We start from the raw sequence: 18,739 nt of genomic DNA, 5'->3' as shown, positions 1-18,739 counted from the left end.
TTTTTTTTGCGGTACATGGGCCTCTCACTGTTGTGGCCTCTCCCGTTGCAGAGCACAGGTTCCGGACGTGCAGGCTCAGCGGCCATGGCTCACGGGGCCTAGCCGCTCTGCGGCATGTGGGATCTTCCCGGACTGGGGCACGAACCCGTGTCCCCTGCATCGGCAGGTGGACTCTCAACCACTGCACCACCAGGGAAGCCCCCTTAGCCCATTTATTTTAGCTGGGTTATTTGTTTTGTTTTTTTCCTCTTGAGTTATATGAATTCCTTATATATTCTGGATATTAACCCCTTATCAGATAGATGGTTTGCAAATATTTTCTCCCATTTTGTAGATTGCCAGTCGATGGCTTTCTTTGCAGTGCAGAGGCTTTTTAGTTTGATGTAGTCCCACTTGTTTATTTTTGTTTTTGTTGCCTGTGCTTTTGGTGTCAATTACAAACAATTGTTGCCAAGACTGATGTCAAGGAGCTTTTCCTGTATCTTTTCTTTTAGAAGTTTTATGGTTTCAGGTCTTATGTTTAAGCCTTTAATCCATTTTGAGTTGATTTTTGTATATGGTATGAGATAAAGGTCTAGTTTCATACTTTTGCATGTGACTATCCAGTTTTCCCAATACCATTTATTGAAGAGACTATTCTTTCTATTGAACATTCTTGGCACCTATGTTGAAAATTGATTATATATGCATGGGTTTATTTTTGGACTCTCTATTCTGTTCCATTGGTCTATGTGTCTGTTTTTATGCCTGTACCATACTGTTTTGATTACTAAAGACTTGTAATATAGTTTGAAATCAGGAATTGTGATACCTCCCACTTTGTTCTTCTCTCTCAAGATTGCTTTGGCTATTTGGAGTCTTTTGTGATTCCATATAAATTTTAGGATTTTTTAAAATTTTTGTGGAAAATGCAATTGGAATTTTGATGGGGAATTGACTTGAATCTGTAGATCATTTTGTGAAGAATGGACATTTTAACAATATTAATTATTGTAATCCATGAACACAGGATATCTTTCCATTTATTTGTGTCTTCTTTGATTTCTTTCACCAGTGTTTTAAGAGAATTATAAGCCAATATCCCTGATGAACATAGATGCAGAAATTCTCAACATAATAGAATCAAACAGAATTCAACAGTACGTTAAAAGGATTATATACTGTGGTCAAGTCAGATGACAAATCCCTAGTAAGCAAGGATGCTCAACATACACAAAGCAATAAATGTGATACACCACATTAACAAATTGAAGGATATAAATGATATGATCATTTCAATAGATGCAGAAAAAGCATTTCACAACATTTAATATACTCTCATGATAAAAACTCTCAACAAATTAGGTATAGAAGAGTGTACCTCAGTCTAATAAAAGCCATATATGACAAGCCCACAGATAACATTGTACTCAATGGTGAAAAGCTAAAATCTTTTCCTCTAAGATTAGAATGAGACAAGGGTACCCACTCTCACCTCTTCTCTTCAACATAATACTGGAAGTCCTAGCCAGACTAATTAGGAAAGAAAAAGAAAGAAAAGGCATTCAAGTTGGAAAGGAGGAAGTAAAATTGTCTCTGTTTGTAGATGACATGATCTTATTATATATAGAAAACCCTGAAGACTCTACTAAAAATCCTGTTCAAACTAATAAATTCAGTGAAGTTGCAGCATAAAAAAAAAACAACATATAAAAACCAGTTGCATTTCTATATGCTAACAATGAACTATCTGAAAAAGACATTAAGAAAACAATCCTGTTTAGAATAGCAAGAAAAAGAATAAAATGCTTAGGAATGAATTTGACCAAGGAAGTGAAAGATCTGTACACCAAAGGTGTTCGTTCTTAAGGTTTCTTTTTCTTCATCTTTCTACTGCTACTACCCAAGGATCAGGGATTATAAATCTTTAAGTATTACCTTTGGGATTAATGTTTTTCGACATGAAAAATACCTTCATTCATAGCTTCTATTTCAGTAGATGAGGTTGGTATTCAGCTTCCAGTCTTCTCTTTCTTAACTTTTTCCCTACTATTCTCTTGACACCCCTCCCACACTTTAGGAGTATAAACACTGCTATCATTATGATAGACCCATTGTGAAAAGGTGTTTAGTCAATGTGTTGTTTTATAAAATGTGTCTCCCAGGTGTTGTCTTTACTAGGTATTTGTCTTTTGAGTTTTTGTTGCTGTGGTATTAAAAAATGTGTTGACCTTCTGAGAGTTGTATTTTGGGCAGTGGACTAAATTAATGGAAATTATGGGGGTATATGGAGCCAAAAAATATTTACACTGCTTCTGAAATTCTGCTTTGGTGGGTAGAACTCTTAGAGTCAGCATAAATAGCTCACATTTTGCCCTCTCAATCATCCACCTGTTTCTCAGTTTTTACCTAATGGACTGACTGTGCTGGCTATAGTTGAGGCCTATTACCAGCAGCAACTTGAGGTGGAGGCCTGACAGAGCGCAGGGTCACTGGCCTATATTTTTTCCCTTTGGTGATCTCTGCCAGCCTTTTTCTTTCCCCTTTGAGCGTGGACCTTCTTTTTTTTTTTTTAACCATTTAAAAAAAAATTTAAGTATAATTAATGTACAATGTTTTGTTAGTTTCAGGTGTACAGCAAAGTGATTCAATTATACATATACATATATATCTATTTTTTCACATTCTTTTCCATTAGAGATTATTACAAGATATTGAATAGAGTTCCCTGTGCTATACAGTAGGTCCTTGTTGTTTATTGCATATACAGTAGTGTGTATATATTAATCCCAAACTCCTAATTTGTCTCCTAATTTGTCTCTCCCCCTCTGCCCCTGCTATCCCTTTTTGTTCTCCCATTCTTAATTATAAGTTTCTGAGTTCTTGTATCCTGAACCACCATACTTTTGCTATCACCCATGCTCTTGTTTTTTTCTGCCCTATTTTTTTGCAAAATGAACTGTTTTTACACATTCCAAGAAAATTAATAAGCTAACACTTTAGATTTTTATAAGTACCTTGAGGTATAAATCCATAAGAACTGTAAAGGTTGGCATGGATCAGTTTCTTCTTAACCTAACATGAAAGAGCTTATTCCAGAATGGCTCTGAGTAGTGGGAGGAATAAAAAAACATTTTTAGCATTTTGGGGACTTCCCTGGTGGCGCAATGGTTAAGAATCCACCTGCCAATGCAGGGGACATGGGTTTGAGCCCTGGTCCGGGAAGACCCCACATGCTGTGGAGCAACTAAGCCCGTGCACCACAACTACTGAGCCTGCGCTCTAGAGCTCGTGAGCCACAACTACTGAAACCCGGACGCCTAGAGCCTGTGCTCTGCAACAAGAGAAGCATCACGCACCACAACAAAGAGTAGCCCCCACTTGCTGCAACTAGAGAAAGCCCATGTGCAGCAACGAAGACGAAGACTAAATAAATAAATAAAAAGGGGGAAAAAAGCATTTTGCTGGTTTGTAATGCCCCTTTTTCCATACCCTATGACTCAAAGATCAGGGATGACCACAGCTCCTCCTTTTTTTGATACAATCTTAATATTTTCTTGATTGAAGCATGAAGCATCCTTCACTTGATCTTATTTACACAACTTAGTGAAGTTAGGAGCAGAAGTGTTTGGTTATTGTCTTTGTGGTTTCCCTTGACATTGATTCTACCCCAAGTTGAAACTCTGATATTTCTTATGATCCTTTTGAAAGGCATTTCTTGTTCTGATTTTAAATTCTTATCATGCAAATCAGAAGGTTACATTCTTTCATCCTGAGACAAGATTAGAGTACCAAAAAGCTACACGGCTCTCATTTCCAAAGCTATCAATCGAACTGTTTATCCATTAGCTTGGTGACTTTGGATAGGTTGATTAACTTTACTAAGCCTCAATTTCTTCCTCTGTAATGACACCACCTACCTCATGGGGCTACAGAAATAAATGCAAATTGAATGAGATAAACCATGTAAAGTGTTCTTCACTATACCCTGTACATAGTAAACAAATGGTGGTGACAGCAACCTTGGGGGCAAGGACTGTATGTATATTGTCTATCATTGTCTATTTCTAATGTAGCAAGAGGAAAATTTTCATTTTCACGTTCTTTGCAATTGACAGTAAATAGGCTGAGGAAAGAAAGACATCAGCTCTACATTACTTCTTTGGTAGAGAGCAAAATGCTGTTTCTGCAAGTAGATTGTAAATTTAGATCTTATTTTATTTGTAATGGAGGCTCAAAATGTCTATCCTTCCTATTATTGGAAATTTAAGAAGGTGCCATCTGAGGAAGAGAGGTGGCCCTCAAATACTTAAAGACTATACTAATAGAAATAACAATAGTATCAGCTATCTCAGTGGACTGTTTGAAATCCAAGTATATAGCTCACAAGGGAATCAAACTAAATAAACAACAAATCATTTTTAATAGTCTAACACAGTAACTAAGTAGATGATTAGTACTTTTGAATCAGGGAATATGCCACTAAATATAAGTCCATTGTTTGTTTCTTTTAAGGAATACATTCTTTGTGAGAAATATCTATTGGTCTATCATGTGTCTCTAAGTCTGCCATTGTTTCTAGTACAAGTATTTGTATGAGGAGTATAGTATGGAATTGGAAAACACCTTGAAATAATTTAGTTCATTCCCTTTATTTTATAGATGAAGAAACTGAGAGCTTAAGTAATGTGTCCAGGTTAGATAGTCAGTGACAGAGTTAGGACCTGGACTAGCTCTTCTAACTCCTAGTGCAATATTCTTCCACATCATCCTACCTGTAATTTTGCTTCACAAGATTTTTATTTTCTTTTCTTTTAAAAGTGATTTTTATTTTACCTCTAGTCCAGATTATTTTTCTATGACTACTGTTTTCCATTTTTCTTATTTATCAATGGGAAAAGATCTTTAAGTTCCCAGAAATTTGTTTGATAGCTATATAGACATATAAAATAGATTCAAAAAAGATGTATATATTTCCTTTAAGCATGATACAGAATTAAGTTGAAATGTTAAATAAGTTGGGAATAGACACTAGTGTAGCCAGAAAGAAAATAAGGGTATCAAATAAGTAGGGTTTAAGCGGAAATACTAGGATAGTAAGAAAGATGGAATGGAAGTGATGACAGGAGAGGTACTGTGAGTGAATATAGAGAATGCCAAATCTGGGTTCTTGAAAGAGGTCTGGAAGTGTATGATGATGAGGCTGTGTTCATTTGAGGCTGGTGATATTAATTGTGATTGCTCAATTGAATTTAAAGGGAAGGAAGAATGATGTAGTCAAGGTGTATGATAGATTGAAGCAAGGATATTGAAGACATAAGGCTGTTAATAGGGCTCATAGTAGAGAGAAAATATATAAGCCAGATGGTAAAATCACCTAGAAGATAAAAATGAGTCCTGTGGATGGAAAAAACAGAACATAAACGGTGGAAGTACTTTGGAGAGAACAATTTGGCCACAGTGAAGACATTCTATCCTTCAGTTGTGTCCTTTACTAAGTAGCAAAGATGGTAGATTTGGATACCTTTGGGTATACCCATGGTTACTTGTTATTAGTGTGCTCGTATTCATATTGCTTATGTCAATACATATTTGTATATGTATCTCTATACGTTTCTGTAGTGAGAATTAGGCCTGTTCATATGTTACTTGGTGTGTTTTTTTTTTTTCTTGCGTTATGCGGGCCTCTCACTGTCGTGGCCTCTCCCATTTGCGGAGCACAGGCTCCGGACGCGCAGGCCCAGCGGCCATGGCTCACGGGCCCAGCCGCTCCGCGGCACGCGGGATCCTCCCGAAACGGGGCACGAACCCGCGTCTCCTGCAGCGGCAGGCGGACTCTCAAGCACTGCGCCACCAGGGAAGCCCTTGGTGTGTTTTTTTGAAGGTATGTTTTAGCATACCTACGTGATATTATGAGGGAACATGATAATATGAGAGATAATATAGTATTAGAGAAGATAAATTCATTTAATTTGAACTTGATTCCCTCATGTTTTGAAAGGACACCTTTCTATTAAGTTTAAATACTGTAAACATATATTTACATAGTATGCTCAATTTATAAAGCACATTTACATGCATTACCTCATTTATGAGTCAGATTTTTTTGGTAAGATTAACAGTATGAACTATAGAGTCCAAGTTACTCACTATATGTGTTAAACTGTAATAAAAATCAGTAGTTTTTTGAATGCCTGTAAGGCTCTTAAGCTTGAAACAACAGAATCTCTAACCTCAAGTAGTTTGTAATATAATATGGTAGGAAGAAACACAATTAGGTAGTAAAGGATAACCCATTTTTACATTAGATTTAATGATACATTAGTATCTATAACATGTTCCCAATTAAATAACTATATATATTAAATATATTATCCAAGTGTGGGTTCTTTTTCTGTTCTAACACCTTAGCATTATGTAATTGCATGTGGTTACAATAATTCACGAAGGTGCTCAGAGGGAAAAGGGTGAGAATGATAACTATTGAACATTTAAAGTAAAATCTCAAGTGTGCTTTCATTACTATGGAAAGTTGAGACAATAGCTCCAGATACAGAGATATTCTAGATAAAGATTTTATTTCAATACTTATAAAATATTTGGTTGTAATTATTCATCTTTCTTAAAAATATAAGAGAATAGTTTTTGAAGGAACTACTGCTTACATGGACAAATCATACTGATGAACTTTAAAAAACCTAACTGTTTAATCAGCACTAAGCTTAGTGAAGGGGACACATTAAAGGCATGGTCCCTGCTCACAAAGGAGTTAGAACTTATTTGGGGAGATCAAAGGGCAATAATCATTTTTCAGTAAGTGCTACACTGTGGTGTTGGTTTAGAATTTTAGTAAATATTTCATGTAGGAGTGAGACCTTGACTTGGAATTTGAGAGATAAGTAGGTAAATATTTTATTTTTGAAAAACACTAATAATTAGGACCTCATTTGTTTATTACTATGTATAAATAAAATTTCCAGTTTTTCCTATGTGTAAATATATTTTCCTACAAAAAACTAGGTTTTTGTAGATACTTTGGAAAGAGATGCTTTTAGCAGCTTAAATCACACAACAATAATGAAAAAGTTTCTGAAGTATATAAGCAAATAATTGCTTCTTGAATACTAAATCCTGATGGGATTTTGTTGTCCTAGCTACAACAGAAACTATATCAGCTCTGCATTTCTAATAGAATTTTAACAGTTGTGTTGTAACTTCTGTAGTATTAAATAAACATTGATACATATGAATATAATTCTATTATTAATCACTAAGTTCTAGTCTAGTGAAAAATATTTTGTCTCCCTAACCATTTTATATATTAGAAAATATATTATTCAATGCTACTGAATAAAACATTTATTTTTAGACTTTTAAAAAATTTGACAGACTTCAAATTAACAACCAAAAATAAAAATGGGGATTTCCCCCCAATTTTATTGGTAATTGGTTACTTTTAGTGGAGGGAAAAGTTGCTGATTTTTGTCTGCTTACCTTGTATCTAGATGACTTACCAGATTCTTTTTCTTCCAAAAAATTTTAGTAATTTGTTTTTTACTTTCCTATATTTATATATTATTTCAATTTCTTGTCTTACTAAATTAGCTTGAATCTCTAAAACAAAGCTGAACAATAATGGGAATAATGAACATGTATGTCTTCTTCCTGACTTTACTGGGAATACTATACCTTTCTGCTGTTTATTATTATATTTGTTGTTATTTTTGTTATTGTTAATATTTATCATATATAAGTAGTTTTCCTCTAATCCTATTTTACATAAGATGTTTACTTGGATTGACTGCTGAAGTTTATCAAATGTCTTTCCAGAACGTACTGATATAATCATGAGGTTTTATCTTTTTATTTGTCGATTTAATGAATGTCAGTATATATCCTGAATTGAGCTGTTTTTGTGTTAATTTAAATGAGATTAGGCAACCAAACTCTATCTAAACCCAACAGAGACATACTTTAAAATTTTATTTTCTCTTCCATCCTTATGAAAGAAAAAGTACTAACGATCTTCTTCTGGCTTTTTAAAGAAAACTCACATGTATTTATATTTTTCTGAAAATGCTATGTCAATTTAAATATTATTGTCAGGGGAACACATTAATAAATAAAATAACCAATCAGAATTAGAGACTGCTTAAAAACTAAAGATTGCATTCACAAGAGGTAGCATCAATTTGTAGGGTATAGGCTCCTTTTTAGAAATGGCATTTGCAAAGACATTTATATGATGAAGAATATTATTTGCTTTTCTGTGTCTGTATCTTGTCAAGGTTTATTTTGTAAGCCAAAGTGCCCCCAGTTTCAAGGCTAAGGCCTGAAAAACTTAAAATTTAAATTAAGGAAAAGAAAAGGATGAAATATGTTATTAACAAATGAAATATGAGGTATATGTACTTACTTAAATTTTGGGGATAAACAATAATTTGGTCTTGGTTTATCATTGTTAGTATACATTACTGGATTGGATTTACTAGTATCTTATTTAGTATTTTGTACCTATATTCATAAGTATTTATAATGCTTTAAACAATCTGAAATTATGTATACTGTACTATGTGATGTGTTTCCTGTGAAATCACTAGGACAGACATTTTCATCACTTGTGGCCTTTGCAGCAGCCCATCCCTCTTTCTGTTCCTGGACCCAGGCAACAGCTGATTTGCTTTTAAGTCATTAGGGATTGTTTGAATTTTATGTAAATAGTCTGTCCCTTTCTCTCTCTTTCCCTCTCTGTCTCTTTCTCCTTCCTCTCTCTGAATCTATATACCTGTTGTGTTTAACATATTGAAAGATAACGTGGGCAATTGGGGAAAAGTTTGGGGTTGAATTAGTGACAAAAGCACATAAAAACTTAGCAAATGCAACTTAAAAAAATGTAACCTCAGGGAATAAAACATTTGTGAGGCAAAATAAGAGAGCAGTATTAATAGCGTGTTAACACTAACTGCTATGATTTATTGAGAAGATAGGGATATGGCAAGTGTGCTTGTATGTGTAATGAGGAGGTGGGAGAAAAGAGAGAGAATTTTTTGAAAAGTCAGTAAATAGCAATATAAAAATGTTATTTTCAGGGCTTCCCTGGTGGCGCAGTGGTTGAGAGTCCGCCTGCTGATGCAGGGGACACGGGTTCATGCTCCGGTCCGGGAAGATCCCACATGCCGCGGAGCAGCTGGGCCCGTTAGCCATGGCCGCTGAGCCTGCGCATCCAGAGCCTGTGCTCCGCAACAGGAGAGGCCATAACAGTGAGAGGCCCACCTACCGCAATGTTATTTTCAGACACATTAGGTAAATGCCAAAACAAATAGCAAAAAGATCCTGTAGAAAGCAGGAAATGGGCGAGGGAAGGGACAGATTATTTCTAATTTTCGTGACATGTCCTATAGAATTATCTGACTTTTTAAATTATGTGGCATGATTGAGTTTGATGAAAATAAAACTAAAATGAATATAAAATTTTAAAATATTAATGATAAAATCACATTTCTGTTATATCTACTTCCAAATATCTTATCAAATGGGGGTATATTTGGGCATTATTCTAATTTAGTTTTTTTTTTTTTAATTTTTTGGCCACGCTACACAGCATGTGGGATCTCAGTTCCCCAACCAAGGATAGAACCCGTGCCCCCTGCATTGGAAGGGTGGAGTCTTAACCACTGTACCGCCAGGGGAGTCCCTCTCCTTTAATTTTAATATCAACTGCCTTTTAGATCTTTGAGCATGGTGTTTTTTTCAATCTTTCAAGAGATTTGAAAGTCTTAATGAGAAACTGGTACCAATACATCAATTGCCAAGGGCATTTGCATGAGTAGGTATTTTGCCATACTTGTGCATATAGAACAATCTTACCTTTCTATCGCAAAGTGACAGGGTTTCATAGGAACTTGTTATTTTTGTTACCATTATGCCACTCCATGGTGTCATATGCCTATCATAGTTCTCTTAGTCTTATTCTTCATCTAAGGAAGCAGGAAATCATTCAGCAATATTTTCAGGGATCTAAGTTGACGTCACATCTAGAGAAGAGCTATGATCATACACACATATCCCTAAAAACCCTCAAAGTTCAAGTAATTTGGCTGTTATTGGAAACAAATATTGAAATTGAGGGACTTTTCCCATCAATGGGAGTTGCTCCAGTTACAGTAATAATTGGTTTTTGCTTACCAAAATATGTGTGTCCATGTGAATGTTCTTTTCTGTAGTAGAATAACCCAGATATTTTATCTCAGATTATATGACTTTATGACTTACTGAACAAATTTTGAGACTGTGGTTAATTTCCAGTTTCTGGATCCAAGATCACGAATGATTTACCCCACTCTACCCTTTCCCCAGAGTGTAACATTTGTAGACCTAACCAGGCAAGTGAACTTATATCAGAAAAAGTACATATTATGTAATCATAAATATTGAGAGGCAAATTGTCTATCTAGAGGAAGTTTAAATAGAATTAATTTATTTCATAATTGTAATATTCTATCTTCTGTAATCTATAGGTAGTTTTCTTTTCTATATCTGGTAGTTTTCAATTGTTGCATTCATGTTATTAGATGAAAACTGGTATATGATATTAGGAGTTCTATGCTCAGATTATAGAAATGATAGCTTTGGCATATCAGTAGTATAGCGATGATAAATATAAGCATGAATCACCAATACAGTAGCAAGTTGGAATCCTAGTAGTATAGAATCAAAAGCCATATTTGTATCTTTTTAAAAATTAATTAATTTATTTAGTTTTGGCTGCATTGGGTCTTTGTTGCTGTGTGCGGGCTTTCTCTAGTTGTGGTGAGCGGGGGCTACTCTTCATTGTGGTGCACAGGCTTCTCATTGAGGTGGCTTCTCTTGTTGCAGAGCACCGTCTCTAGGTGTGAGGGCTTCAGTAGTTGTGGCACGTGGGCTCAGGAGTTGTGGCTCGCAAGATCTAGAGCACAGGTTCAGTAGTTGTGGCACATGGGCTTAGTTGCTCCCCAGCATGTGTGATCTTCCCGGACCATGGCTCGAACCCGTGTCCCCTGCATTGGCATGTGGATTCTTAACTACTGGGCCATCAGGGAAGTCCCATATTTGCTTCTTTCATTTTTCAGACTAATGAGCAATACTAGGGAACATTCCCTATAACCTAACTTGTTGGTCTAATAAATATTTACTTCTTTTTAGGAATGAATGGTTGGTATGGGTGTTAGGATGACAGTTAAGATGTTTTAACAGACCATAATAACTGCAGCTTAAACAATGTAGAAGTTTATTTCTCTGTCATGAAATCTGTCTAAGATTAAGCAACCAAGGACTGATTCAATGGCTTTACGGTATCTAGAACCCAACAAGGTCTTTCTATCTTGGTGCTCTACTGTCCTTGACATATGGCTTTCATCTCATGTTCTAAGATGGCTGATCCAATTCCTGCCATTGAATCCATTTTGCAATTAGTAGAAAGGTGAGAAAAATAAGTTGTATTTGCCCTTACGTTTATGGGTTTATATCATTTCTGCTCTCATTCCTTTGTTTAGAATCTAATCTCAGCTGTGGAGGCTGGGAAATGTAGTGTGAACTGGATTGCCATGTGCTGAACTCAAAATTTTAGTACTATAGGAAAAGGGGAGAAGAAGATAGTGGGAAGCAACAGACAGTCTCTGTCATAGGTGGTTTTGAGGCTGTTTTGAAATATTATGATAATATTAAGCCCAGTCAGCCAGGCCTAATATGAGTTCTTCTTTGTCTCATACCGCCCTTGTTCCACGCTGGCCCTTCTGTGTTCTCATTTGTATACTGAGGAAATTAAAATGAAAACTAAACTAAAGCTAAATGTTCAGAATTCCTTCCTAGCTGTGTTGTGGTTAGATTTTGCCAATGGAAGGTGCCAGATTAAAAGACACGAAGAAAGTAAGTCATTTTGTTTCTGCTAGTGCCTTTTGCAGTGCCAGCAATGAGTACAAGTTTGTGTCTTTCATTTCAGAGATAGTAACAGCTTCCTAACTCAGGGTGGCATGACCAGCATTTCCACCTATTTGTAACCATCTTTTTTTGCTCCAGATATCTAGAGAGATTTGTGTAACTTTTGGTACAGTTGGCCATCTTACCTCATCCCCTGTAATGTTTTGAAGGGAGAATGCTATGGACTGAATTGTGTTCTCCCAAAATTCATTTGAATTGAAACCCTAACCCCCAGGGTGATAGTATTTGGATATGGGGCCTTTGGGAGTTAATTAGAATTAGATGAGGTCATAAGGATAAGGCCTCATGATGAGATTTGTGGCTTTATAAGAGGAAGAGACAGAGATGCTTATCTCCCCATCGTATGAGGACACAGTGAGAAGGTGGCCATCTGCAACCCAGGAAGAGGGGCTCTTACCAGCAACTGAATTGGCTAGTGACTTGATCTTGACTCCCTAGCCTTGAGAACTGTGAGAAATAAACATCTTGTTTAAGCTATCCAGTATTTTGTTATAGCAGCCTGAGCAGACAAATAGAGAGTAAAACAAAGCAAGAGAAACAAAATAATATTAGGAAAAATTAGATATTTAAGAACCTCATTTTATTTGTTGGTGATCAGCTTTGCTTATTTCACCAACTGAACATAAACTATAGTATTTCAACAGCGCTTTCTGACTCTGTCTAAAATTGAGAATTTTTCACCTTGACAAGTTGTCTTCAGACTCAGTTGTCCTACATTTTTCTCTGCTTCAATTTTTTTTTTTTTACCGCATCTATGTCATTCCAGTTGATAGCCTTGATTCTTTTGAAATCAGCCAGGTATCCCAACTGATCCTAACTTCTTATTGTATACATTGTCTGATGATGCAATATCAGAATATTTGATATTCTTGAGGAGAACAGTATTTTTTCTTTCAAATTAAAATAAAATTCACCCAGTTAAAGCATACAGTTCACTAGTTTTTAGTATATTCACAGTTATGTAACAACTACCATAATCAGTTTTAGAACATTTCATCACCCCCAAAACAACTCTGTACTCATTAGCAGTAAATGCCCATTATCCAGAGCCCCTCTCCCCCATTCCTAGGCAACCAGTAATATATGGGTTGGCCAAAAAGTGCCTTCAGTTTTTAAGTAAAAATAAAAGATACATTTTCATTTTCAACAAGAACTTTATTGAACAACCTATTCACCCTTTTGTTCCCCTACCTTCTGCCATTTTTCTGGCAACTTCATAATTCCATCTTCCCAAAACTTTTTATCTTTTTGAGCAAAGAACTTTTCCAGGTGCCTTTTACAGTCTTCCAGGGAATTGAAATTTCTTCTATTAAGAGAATTTTGTAAAGACCTAAATAAATGGAAATCTGAACGTGCAATGTCTGGTGAATATGGTGGATGAATCAGAACTTCCCAGCCAAGCTGTAACAGTTTTTGCCTAGTCGTCAAAGAAACATGCAGCCTTGCATTATCCTGATGAAAGATTGTGCGTTTTCTGTTGACTAATTCTAGATGCTTTTCATCAAGTGCTTCTTTCAGTTGGTCTGACTGGGAGCAGTACTTGTTGGAATTGTTTCGTTTTCCAGAAGGAGCTCATAATAGAGGACTCCCTTCCAATCCCACCATAAAACATCACCTTCTTTGGATGAAGACTGGCCTTTGGTGTGGTTGGTGGTGGTTCATTTCATTTGTCCCAGGATCTCTTCCATTCCACATTATTGTACAGTATCCACTTTTCATCACCCGTCATAATTTGTTTTAAAAACGGAAGTTTTCATTATGTAAGTAGAGAATCGCATGGGAAATATGGTCAAGAAGTTTTTTTTCACTTAACTTATGTGGAACCCAAACATCAAAGCAATTAACATAACCAAGCTGGTGCAAATGATTTTCAACACTTGATTTGGATATTTTGAGTATGTCGGCTATCTCCAGAGGGGTATAACGTTGATTGTTCTCAATTAATGTCACGATTTGATTGCTGTCAACTTCAACTGGTCTAATGACTGTGGAGTATCGTCCAGCGAGAAATCTCCAGCATAAAACTTCGCAAACCACTTTTGACACATTTGATCAGTCACAGCACCTTCTCCATACACTGCACAAATCTTTTTTGTGTTTCAGTTGCGTTTTTACCTTTCTTGAAATAATACAGTGTAATATGCTGAAAATGTTGCTTTCTTTCTTCCATCTTCAATTTTAAAACGGCTACACAAAAATTCACCAATTTTGGGCTTCCCTGGTGGCGCAGTGGTTGAGAGTCTGCCTGCTGATGCAGGGGACACAGGTTCGTGCCCTGGTCTGGGAAGATCCTACATGCCGCGGACCGGCTGGGCCCGTGAGCCATGGCCACTGAGCCTGTGCGTCCAGAGCCTGTGCTCCGCACCGCAACGGGAGAGGCCACAGCAGTGAGAGGGCTGTATACAGCAAAAAAAAAAAAAAAAAAAATTCACCAATTTTGATGGCTTTTTTAAAATGCACACTGATATGACAGCTATCACAATCTAACAAAATTGTTTTGAATGGAGTTAAAGATGACTAAGAGCTACTAGAGCCATCTTACAGAAAAAACTGAATGAACCTTTTGGCCAACCCAATAATTTCTGTCTCTATAATTTTTTCTATTCTGTACATTCCATGTAAATGGAATTATACAATATATGACTGACTTCTTTTATCTTCAAGGTACATCCCTGTTGTAGCATGTATCATACTTCAGTCACTTTTATTGATGAATAATATTCCATTGTACAGACATACCAAATTTCATCTACTCATTCATCAGTTGATGAATGTTTGTTTCTGCTTTTTGAATATTTTGAGTCATGTTGCTATGAATATTTGTATAAAAGTTTTATATGGATTTCTTTTTTATTTTCCTTGGTTATATACCCAGGAGTGGAATCCCTGGGTTATAGTGTAACTCTATTTCACATTTTGAGGAAATGCCAAACTATTTTCCAAAGAAACTACATGATTTTACATTTCTACCAGCAATGTATTAAGGCTCCAATTTCTCTACATCTTAGTCAGCCTGTATTAATATCTTTTTTTGTAGCCATCCTAGTGAGTATGCTGTTATAGCTTACTGTGGATATGATTTGCAGTTTACTAATGGCTAATGATGTTGAGCATCTTACCATGTGCTTATTGGTCATTTATATATATTTTTTGGATAAGTGTCTATTAAGATCCTTCGCCCATTTTTCAAATTGAGTTATTTTTCTTTTTATTATTGTGTTGTAAGAGTTCTTTATTTATTCTGGATATAAATTCCTTATCAGATATATGATTTGCAAATATTTTCTCCCATTCTTTGCGTTGTCTTTTTACTTTCTTGATAGTATCCTCTACAGGACAAAAGTTTTTAATTCTCACAAGGTTCAATTTATCTATTTTTAATTTTATTGCTTGTGCCTTTGTGTCATATGTATGAAACCATTGCCTAATCCTGAGTCACTAAGATTTAAGCATATGTTTTCTTCTAAAATTTTTATAGTTTTGGTCCTTACATTTAGGTCTATGATCCATTTTGAATTAGTTTGTATATATGAGTCCAACTTGATTCTTTTGCATGTTGATATCCAGTTGTTGCAGTATCAGTTGTTAAAAGACTGTTCATTTCTCATTGAATTGTCTTAGCACCCTTGGCAGTAATCAACTACCTGGAAATATGACCATTTATTTCTGGAATCTCAGTGCTGTTCCATTGATCTAAATGTTTATCCTATGCCAGTGCCTCATTGTCTTGATTACTATAGATTTGTCTAAATTTTAAAAATGTGAATGCTCCAACTTTGTTCTTCCTTTTCAAGATCATTTTGGTATTCTGGGCCTCTTGAATACCCATATGAATCTTAGGGTCGACTTGTCAATTTCTGCAAAAAAAAGCCAGCTGGGGTTTTGTTAGGGATTGCATTGATTCTGAAGATCAATCTGTGGAGTATTGTCACCTTAACAATAGTATTTTAATCCATGGGTATGAGAAGCCTTTCTTTTTATTTAGATTGTCTTAAATTTTTTTCAAAAGTGTTTTGTAGTTTTTAGCATGTAAGTTTTCTACTTCTTTTGTTCATTTTATTACTGAATATTTGATTCCTTTGGCTGCTATTGTAAATGAAATTGTTCTCTTAATTTCATTTTTGGATAGTGCATTGCTAGTATATAGAAATATAATTGATTTGTACATTAATTTTGTAATCTTGCTTAACTTCTTTATTAGTTCTAATAATTTTTCAGTGTATTTCTTAGGCTTATATACACAAGACCATGTCATCTGCAGATAGTTTTAGTTCCTTTTTCAAAAAAATCTGATGTCTTTCTTTTTTTCTTGCCTAATTGCCCTATATAGGATGTAGAAGTGGCAAGAGCGGACATACTTGTTTCATTCCTGATCTTAGAGGGAAAGCACTTATTCTTTCACTAATTAGTATGATGTTAGCTGTAGGTTTTTTGTACATGCCATTTATCAGATTGAGGAAGTTCTCTACAGTTCTGTTTATTCAGTGCTTTTTAACATGAGTGGGTGCTGGATTTTCTGAAATAATTTTTCTGCATCTATTGAGGTGACCATGTGATTTTTGTCCTATGTTCTATTGAGATAGGATATTACATTAATTTTTTGATGTTAAACCAACCTTGTATTCCTGGGATAAATTCTACCAAGTCACATTGTATTTCCTTTTTATATGTTGCTGGAATTGGTTTGCTAATATTTTATTGGGGATTTTTATACCTATATTAATTAAGGATTAGTGGTATTTAGTTTTCTTTTCTTGTGATGACTTTGTTTCTGGGATCAGGGTAATACTTGCCATAGAGTGAGTTGGGAAGTGTTCCCACCTGTTCTGTTTTTTTTGAGAGAAACTATTTTCGATTATTGTTATCCACATTGATCTGCATGAAGATTATGAATATCTTCCTGTTGACAATTCTGTTTATAAGTCAAAATAAGAAGGACAGTTCAGAATCAAAGGGAAACACCTCAGTTAAGGATCATGAATAGAAAATGGGTCTTCTTAGTAATAATTTTTTAACCAACTTAGTTGAGAATTCTTTGGAGGTTATAGAACAGTAGTTGGTTGGTTAAAGACATTGTGGTATATTCATACTATAATAAGCTCTGCAACTTTTAAATAGGTTGAAGCATTATACATCTAAACATATTTTTTTTGGAAATATTTCTATGATATACTGCTAAGTGAGAAAACCAGATTACACATCTGGTTATATATTAGTTAATATGCATATGCATATATGTTCATATATGCTTTAAAAGAAAATGAGGAGTTTATGCAATGAACTCCTTACTGTGTTTTCTCTGGGGAATGAGTTTTAGATAAACTACATGCTATAGTTAATCTTTTCATATTCAAATATTTACAAAAGCCATATTTTATTATAAAGATATTTCCATTAAAAATAGTTTTTGGAGCACTAAATATGTGGCTGAACAAGGTATAGAATCCCTTTTATTCTGACCTATGTGTGTCCTCTATTTTTTTGGAAAAGTTATAACACATTTCATATTGAAATTAGCTCCTGTCTAATATTGCATATTCCTTTTTTACATGTTAGTCTTATCTTTTTTGTGATATTATGAACTGTTTATATTTTTCTTTCCTTTCTTTCCCACTGTGTTATTATGAAAGCTTTCAAACATACAGAGGAGTTGAAAGAATTATACTGGAACACTCATATATGTATTTATATGTTGTCACAAATTTTATTGTACTGTTTGATGAGTTTTGACTAAAGTATACATGTGTGTAATTCAAACCTTGTCAAAATATAGAATATTACCTTCACTCAATAAAGTTCCTTCATACCCCTTCCAGTCAGTTCTCCTCAAATCAACCACTGTTCTGATTTTTTTCACCATAGGTTAGTTTTACTTGTTTAGAATTTAATATAAATGTAATCATACTATATGTACTCTTTGTGTATTGCTTCTTTTACTTAGCATAATATATTTGAGAATCATCCATGTTTTGGCTTCTGTCATTAGTTTTTATCTTTTAATTGTTGAGTAGTATTCTATTGTATTGCGTATACCACAGTTTTGTTTTTGAATTCTCTTGTTGATTGTCACCTGGGCTGTTTCTAGGTTGTTATGTATAAAGCTGTTAGGGACATATACAAATTATTATGTGGGCATATGCTCTTCATTTCCTTGGGTACATACACAGGAGTGGAATTTCTAGGTCATAGGACAGGTATATGTTTAGTTTTTAAAGAACTACAGCACATTTTTCTAAAGTGGTTGTGTCATTTTACACTCCTACCAACAATACTTGGTAGTAGTTTTTAAAAAATTAAATAATTATTTTAGTCATTCTGGTGGTTGGATAGTGGTATCTTGTTGTGATTTTAATTTCCCTGATGACTATTTTCACTGTTTTCTCTCTTTCAGACAGTTCGGCATGGTTTTCCTTATCAGCCCACAGCATTAGCCTTTGATCCAGTTCAGAAAATCTTGGCTATTGGGACGAGAACTGGTGCTATACGAATGTATCCTTATTTTTTGGTTCATTATTTGCTATATTAATACGAATTACATTTCCTTAAATATTTAGGTAAGTGAAATATTTATGACCAAATAAAGTTTACTGTTTCTTTAGCAATGAGTAACCCACATCATCAAATTTATTGGCATATATTTAATGTCTGTGAGATAAGTATTGATGCTCCTTTTAAAATCCCTCATATTGGTGATTTGTGTCTTCTACTTTTTCCTGATTAGTCTGGCTAGAAGCTTATCAGCTGCACTGATCTTCATAAGAACCAACTTTTGGTTTCATTGTTT

The 18,739-nt window shown here is 34.9% G+C and overlaps 1 protein-coding gene across 1 annotated transcript in view; it reads left to right on the top strand.

Annotated features, from left to right (window-relative positions):
* The window catches only part of STXBP5L (syntaxin binding protein 5L), a 401,935-nt gene that overhangs the window by 32,181 nt on the left and 351,015 nt on the right, over nucleotides 1–18,739 (top strand). The window contains exon 3 of the mRNA XM_007450522.1: nucleotides 18,347–18,444. Coding sequence (XP_007450584.1) covers nucleotides 18,347–18,444 — 98 coding nt within the window. The remainder of the gene's footprint in view (nucleotides 1–18,346; nucleotides 18,445–18,739) is intronic.

Source organism: Lipotes vexillifer, unplaced genomic scaffold (assembly GCF_000442215.2).
Source record: "Lipotes vexillifer unplaced genomic scaffold, Lipotes_vexillifer_v1.1 scaffold1106, whole genome shotgun sequence".
Taxonomy (NCBI): domain Eukaryota; kingdom Metazoa; phylum Chordata; class Mammalia; order Artiodactyla; family Lipotidae; genus Lipotes; species Lipotes vexillifer.
The sequence above is the reverse complement of the archived record's forward strand: the minus strand, read 5'-3'. Positions and strand labels throughout refer to the sequence as shown.